Below are 7,475 nucleotides of genomic sequence, written 5' to 3' on the forward strand. Positions count from 1 at the left end.
TGAAAGACTAAAAATGAATGTTAGGGTTTCGATAATAACAACGTTATTCTTACATTATCTACTCAATCTTGTATTCATCCCAATATCTGCAGAAACTAAATGACAACTTTTAAGGTTTTTAAAATTTTCACCACTTACATGATTTTTATATATATAGTATATAGCAGATATTTTCACACTTCAGTTACAGTTGTTTGTGGACCAATTAAGAGCAACAACCTGTGTTCAGGGGTGTTTGATCTTCTTGTTTTTGTTTCAAGATGTTCCTTTTAACAACATTCGACGACCCTTCGTCCAATAAGCTTGGAACCTCCATAATCTGTGGAATTTTTTAGATTTCGTTAGAACGACTTTACACCATCATTTAAGGAACTTTCAAGAAGCTATACATTAGCACATTTTCGAGATGAAAGAGGGTTTACCTTCAAAGCGAGTTCTTCAAAGCATTTATCCACGTTTTCTCGAGTCTTCGCACTACATTCAAGAAACAAACATCCCAATTCTTGGGCAAGAGCCATCCCTTCTTCTCTTGTTACTGCCCTATCGCTATCCTGAAAAATTCATGTATCAAACGACATGAAATGTTGTGGATTTTGTCTATCTCCCCGTGTTTAATAATCCTAGATTTAAAGGAGACAGAGACAAAAAGGATTTACCCTATCAACCTTGTTTCCAACTAACATCTTAATACAATCCTGATTAGTGGAGTAAAGTTCGACTTCCTTTGACCATACATCTGACAAGTTTGTAAAGCTTTCTCGTCGAGTAACATCATAAACTAAGATTACAAGTAAATAATGAATTAGTTGCTGAATGAAGATCAAACAAATGGTAGGTAAGAAACTAATAGCTTCACCATTCCACCCAAATATGCTTATGACGAAACTAAAAAGACCCGGAAAATAAGAAGTTGTCTCGATGAAGTGATATACCGAGAATTATCCCTTGAGCACTTCTGTAATAAGAGCTTGTTAATGTTCTGAACCTTTCCTGTCCAGCTGCAATAGAAAAAATGATGACATATCTCTGTTAAACAGATTCGGTAATGTCGATGCACTTCCACATTTTCAATATTCAAATAACGTTTTAGCCTTTTAGGGCTCTCTGAAATGCATTGTTTCAAAAGTACAAGACGATATAAATGTGAAGAAAAAATAATGACTAAATTGCTTTTACCAGTATCCCAAATTGTAAGCTTCAACCTCTTCCCACCAACTGTGAGCAACTTAATCTTGAAATCCACACCTGCAAAAGAGAGGAGACAAGATACAAGACGAATGTGTGACGATAATCATGATATTCAGGGGAATGAACAGAAAAAAGGTGAATGAAGTAAATTTGCAGATAAATTAAGTAATCTGCAGAAATTGAGGGAGAACCTAAAAATTTAAAAAACTTAGCTACAGCACAACTTAATGCACCCAAAGTACAACAGCGGAACGAATATGGCTCCAGGAGTAAGGGGGAACCATATCTATTCTATGTAGTAAAGTTCAGTAGTTGGGACCTTCCTTCTCAGCCAGCTCGAGCCCAACCAAGTCTCTATTAAGCAAGGAATGAAATTTTGGTTTCGGTGGAAACTACGGAAGGATTGAAACGTAATAATGCTATTGGGGCGGATTGAAACGTAAGAAGCATCCGTATTCAGGCATTTTTGTATGTTATTGAGGCGGATTGAAACTTAATACTAATGCTTTTCTATGCGTATAAATAAAAATGAATAAAAATTGATTTTTGTTATAATGAAACTAGTAAGAAGAAAATGAAATTAAGTGATATATAATAGTACTAGATAGATATGGGAGAGAGAGAGAGAGAAAGGGTTAGTACCAATAGTGGGGGAAAGATTTTCGCAAGTATTGGAGATGAAACTAACAAGAAGACTGCTTTTGCCGACAGCCGAATCACCAATCAACAAGATCTTAAACGACAGATCGTAATTGCTATTCCCATTTCCTGAAGATGAACCCATTTTAGTACTGTTTCTCTCTCTCTGTTTTTTTCTCTCTGTGATCGAATCGAACTACTACAACTACTCTGTTGTTGGTTTGGTTAAGAAGAAGAAGAAGAAGAAGAAAGAAAGAGTGTAAAGTTAGAGAGAGAGAGAATGTATTCGTTATAACGAAAAGAAAAGAATATAGAAGCTATTGGGAAATGAGTTTGCCAACGCTTTGGGGTGGGGTTTGAGTGGGTGGTGGTGGGGAAAAAGAAGAAAAGTGAAGACGGAAAGACAGACAGACAATCTCTCTATCTGAATCTGACTTTGACTCAGATACTATGAGATAAGACAACACTTGAGATGATACTACATGATAGAGACTAGAGAGATAGAGCCTGACCAATTAAGTACAGGGCCGGCCCTGAGCCCAAAGCGAACAAAGCGTCGCTTTGGGCCCCCAAATCTAAGGGCCACTTCTAAGAGAAATCTGACTTGAGGTGCCTTTAAAATCTCAAGTAACAATTATAGAAAAGGGCCACAACAATGTTTTCTTCTTGGGAAATAGGGCCACAATAATGTTGGTCTAAGGATTAAAACAAAGTAAGGGCCCCACAATAAAGTCTTTTAGGCGGTTGGCGATATCTCCTCTCCTCTCGTATGTCTCATACTATATCTCTCCCACCTTTCTCTCTGACTCCCTCTTTGTTTTGTTTGACTTCTCACTCTGATTTATTTGATACATACCCATGGGAATATTGTAATTTTCATTTATTGTTATCACTTTAACCACACTCACTATTATTATTGATATTATTATAAATATAATTTTTATTATTGTTCTTGTCATTTTTGAAAGGTTTACCACGAATTTATAAAAAATGTAATCAAACTAGTTTATTTATACTTTAATAATCCAAATTTTATAAACTATAAATTTCACATCGGTTGGGAATTGAATTTAGGACCTAGAGTACTTACCAATTGAGCTATCAACTATTAAATATAAACTTTTATTTTGCAAATTTAATAACATACTCAAAACAATTAGTAGTATTATATAACAATACATGAACTATTTTTTTATGTAAACTGAAAAACTCAAATTTATATAGCATTAGTTTAATAGGACATAGCAATTGCTACAAGCCTACAAATATAGAAAGTTGCATTATAGCACAATTAATTCTTACATAAAACTAGACAATTGGTTTGACTCGTTTTTTTTGTCTTGGTCGGGTTTCTCATAAATCACTATCAAACCTCCATTACCGACACTTATGCCTCAACTTTTTTTTCTTATGAATCTCGTTGAACCACTAAATTGAAAGTTCGACTAAAAACCGACTAGTACTCTCTTCGAATCTGAGCCGGTTTTACGCTCGATATTAAGTATAAGGAAAACGTAGAAGTTTCAATATACGATTTTTTTTTATTGTGAAACAAATTGGGGCCACATTCTTTAAACTTGCTTCGGGCCTCCGAAATCTCAGGACCGGCCCTGATTAAGTAGATTGATTCCTTTCTTTCTTTATCTGTTAGTACTATTAACGAGAAGAAGAAGAGAAGAGGGGTTATTCTTTGACTGTTGGGGAATGAATGAATGGATGATTCATGAAGAAGAGGAAGGAAGAGAAGAGGGGTTATTCTTTGACTGTTGGGGAATGAATGAATGGATGATTCATGAAGAAGAGGAAGGAAGACAAGGCAGTAAATGCTTTGTTCTCACCCTTTATTACTCCCTCAACCGGCCAACCCCCCCTCATTTCCCCCCCTTCTTAAGAATACTCTCCTTTCCCATATCAAGTGGGGATGGTGGGGTCTTTTGATGATTTTGTCTATGGTTCGTGCAAGACCTAATTGCAATACCAATAACACAAAACCCATCTTTCTTGAAAATAAACATTGTGACAGGGACAATCAAATTAATGTGAAACTGTCTATGAGAATGTTTGTAAACAAAAAATAGATGCCAAAGAGATATCTAATACTCTAAGTAGCAACCAAATTTATAAACTCTTTATATTAGTGGTCATATATATTATTAGTAACTTGCAAGTGTGTCTTTCAACATAACAAAACAAAAACTGAAAGTGTTTGTATTAAAAAAATGTACATAACAGCCAATCCAACCCATAGGGGTTGAGGCCCAACATTCAACTTTTGGGCCTCAACCTTTATGGTCCAACCCGGGATGCTTGGGTCTGAGCCCCAAGACAACCCTCAATCGATTCCACAAGAAGAGTCGACTGACACTGTTGGGCTTCCAACGGTCGTGTGGGAAAGTCCTATGGCCGTTGGATTAGGTCCAACAATCCAAATGGGTTGGTTCCCTATTTAAATTTTCAAAAGAAAAAACATTTGGATTACAAAAAAACACACAAAAAATAGTTAACGCGCATGTTTCGCACATACCAAAGATCACACTCGCTTTTCGACACCGAAAAAAACATACCCACGTGTTTCACGCATGCACAATTTTTAAGTCTAAGCCCCTTTAAGGTTGGGGTTGATTTTGAGGTAGAGCCCCTTCATTTAATTATAATAAAAAAAAATGTTTTTTAGGCGTAAGTTTTGGATTTGCTCTAAACTAATTGCATGTGGGAGATGGAGCGAATTTATGTGTGATATTTTGTGGTATAGAGACCTCATGCTATGTTGGGCACTTCTTTAACTTCATGTCTGGGCAATGCAAATTGATTTCCACATAAAGCTATGGGCGTCTACATCATCATTATCTACAACACTTTTCCCTTAGATGACCATGATCGTCTCTGTAATGATTGTCTCGTCAAAAATCTTGTCAGTAAAACCATGTAAGATAAAAATTGGTGAAGGAAAAAGTGTGATAGTACAGATTCTGAATGGCGCTAGATATGCAAACATTGTTTCGTTATAGGCGTGCTACAAAAATCCAATGGGACGAAAATTGGACGAAGGAAATAGAGTAGCGATACAGAATTCTTCAATGATGATAGGCTCCCTCTGATGAATATCATGAAGGAGATATCCTTCGACCAGAGATGTAATGCGAGCAATTTGTTGGATAGGACAATTTATGAAGAAGATCATTAAGTCCGGATGATTTAGGGGTCGTAGGTTTTAGCTAAAAACCAACTACGATCGTCGAATCACGGAGTGATTCACGACTAACTTCGTCCGGATCATCGGGTTACACAAAGAGTGTCAACTTGATCGGAAGATATGACTAGAGGGATGAGACATATATGGTTGGGTAAGACCCGTAGATATGTCCTAAAGGCCTAAAAATAGTTTAGACAAAGATAGTACAAAAGGCAAAGAAGGGGTATTTGGGTCGGGCACCAAAAGGGATGTTTTAGGCCCAAAAGGGGACAACCAAGCTTGGGCGTGTTCCCTTATAGGGTCCGGCCAGATCTGCCCAAGATGGTCATGATGTGGTCGGCCAAGCTATGTGAAACAAGGAAATAGCAACTAGTTGCTATTTTTAAGGGTTTCCTAAATCTTATTCAAAAGTGTATTTTAGGAGACCTAATTAGGGTTGTACTCTAACTTAGGGGGTCTATATAATGCTTCTTAAGACTTAAATAAGGTGTGAAAAATTCTCAAGAACCCAACATGTTAGATGTCTGAGATTCCGCTACCAACACTAGGAGACCACATAACCCAACATATCATACTTGAACTGATTGGTGCATTTTGATGCCACGCATTAGTTTTATGAACGTTGTAGTAGGCAAAGACTTGGTAAACGAGTCAACACAATTCTCACATGATTGTATATTATGGACATCGATTTCTTTATTCTTCTGGAGTAGATGTGAGTTGAACAATTTCGGAGAGATGTGCTTACTTCTATCGCCTTTGATCTAAATGATGCATGCTCAATTATCTTCGTGAATGATTGTGGAAGAATTTATGATTGAAAGAAACCACTTGAGCTTCTAATGTGCTCAATAGTGTATTTGAATCATACACACTCTCTTAGGGATGTCAACGGGGCGGGTTTGGGACGGGTTATCTCTTTTCCAAGTCCGCCCCGTTAGTAAACGGGTTTTACCATTCCCGTCCCAATAGCTAATCGGGGTGGGTATTTAATTACCATACCCGTTCCGATTAGAAATTACTTAACCATTACCGACCCGCCCCGCCCCGTTTAACATGAAACGGTGCGGGGCGGGTCGGATTTAAACATAAATTTCATATTTTTATTTCAAATAAGTTAGATTAATCAAAATAATATAAATATTATAAACAAAATTTTATAACATTTTGGTTTTATCAACTATAAACACTACAACTTATTACATAATATAAAATATAAACTAGTTAAATTGATGATATAAGATAAAAAGTTTTAGAAACCTATTGTATATATAATACATAACATATATAATCGGGGCGGGGCGGGTTTTACTACCTAATCCCAAACCCGCCCCGAACCCGGTAAATGGTTTTGTCTTCATACCATTACCGTCCCATTTAATAAACGGGGCGGTAAAACCCGTTCCATTAGGGGCGGGTTCGGGAAAAAACCCACCGGTTCGGATCAAATTGCCACCCCTACACTCTCTTGTGGTCTCATGGAGAGCAATAATTTATGTATGATTAGATGAGGTAACATGCATACTTTGTTTACTAGATCGTCATGAGAAAGTTATACATCTGCTTGTGAAAACGTGGCCTATTTTTGAAATCTCTGTGTGCGTATCAAGTAGATAACCTCGTCTGTGTGTCCCTATACATGGAAATTATCAGATAAATTCGTGAATAAAACAACCTCATATCGGTTGTTCCTCTAATATAACGAAGAATTTGCTTTACTTTAACCCACTGACGTTAGTTGGTGCAGAATTATATCTAGCTAATAGATTTACTGCAAAAATAATATTAGGTCTAGTATATTGAGCAAAGTATGATAATGCACCAATAGCACTCAAATATGGTACTTCTGGACTAAGTAGTGTTTTGCCTTTTCCCTAAGGAATACATGAATCTTTTAGTGTGTCGAGAGACCTTACAACCATGGAAGTACTAAGTGGATAAGATATTTCCATGTTGAAGCGCTTCAAGATGTTTTTATTGTATAATATTTGATGTACAAGTATGTCACATGTACTTCTGACAATTTGTAAGTCAATACATAATTTTGTTTTCTCGAGATCTTTCATCTCGAATCCTTTCTTTATATATTCTGTTGCTTAATTTAGAGATCTCTTCTGTAATTCTTATAAGGTTGGTATCATCTGCATATACTGGAAGAATAAAAATTTCAATATCCCATTTCTAGATAAATATATATGGACAAATGAAATCATTCATATAACCTTCTTTGATTAGATATTAACCACGACAATTGTACCACATTCGTCTAGATTTTTCAATCCGTATAAAGCTTGATTAAGCTTTGGTGAATACATTGTACATGAATTTTCTTTAGGTAATTTAAATCCTTCAGGGACTTTTATATATATATATATATATATATATATATATATATATATATATATATATCTAATTTCACATACACATACACGGTGACCACGCCCGTAAACTAATC

The 7,475-nt window shown here is 36.1% G+C and overlaps 1 protein-coding gene across 1 annotated transcript; it reads right to left on the bottom strand.

Moving 5' to 3' along the window:
• Positions 1 to 2,334, bottom strand: LOC147550196 (ras-related protein RABC2a-like). Its single transcript, XM_086672394.1, has 6 exons — positions 1,831 to 2,334; positions 1,177 to 1,245; positions 933 to 998; positions 657 to 778; positions 423 to 551; positions 1 to 319 (listed from the first exon to the last, which is right to left on the bottom strand). Exons 1-6 carry the CDS (start codon positions 1,970 to 1,972, stop codon positions 206 to 208), a joined length of 642 nt encoding a protein of 213 aa, XP_086528520.1. The 5' UTR covers positions 1,973 to 2,334; the 3' UTR covers positions 1 to 205.
• Positions 2,335 to 7,475: the final 5,141 nt, after the last annotated feature.

This window comes from Eschscholzia californica, unplaced genomic scaffold, assembly GCF_041429995.1.
Source record: "Eschscholzia californica isolate CP2 unplaced genomic scaffold, dmEscCali1.0.p SCAF_3, whole genome shotgun sequence".
In the NCBI taxonomy this organism is placed as follows: Eukaryota; Viridiplantae; Streptophyta; class Magnoliopsida; order Ranunculales; family Papaveraceae; genus Eschscholzia; species Eschscholzia californica.

Coding starts and splice junctions, on each gene's coding strand:
- LOC147550196 (XM_086672394.1), bottom strand. CDS start 1,972: ATGGGTTCATCTTCAGGAAATGGGAATAGCAATTACGATCTGTCGTTT. Junction 1,246..1,830: donor AAATCTTTCCCCCACTATTG/GTACTAACCCTT, acceptor TCTCTTTTGCAG/GTGTGGATTTCAAGATTAAG. Junction 779..932: donor TGCTCAAGGGATAATTCTCG/GTATATCACTTC, acceptor TTGTAATCTTAG/TTTATGATGTTACTCGACGA.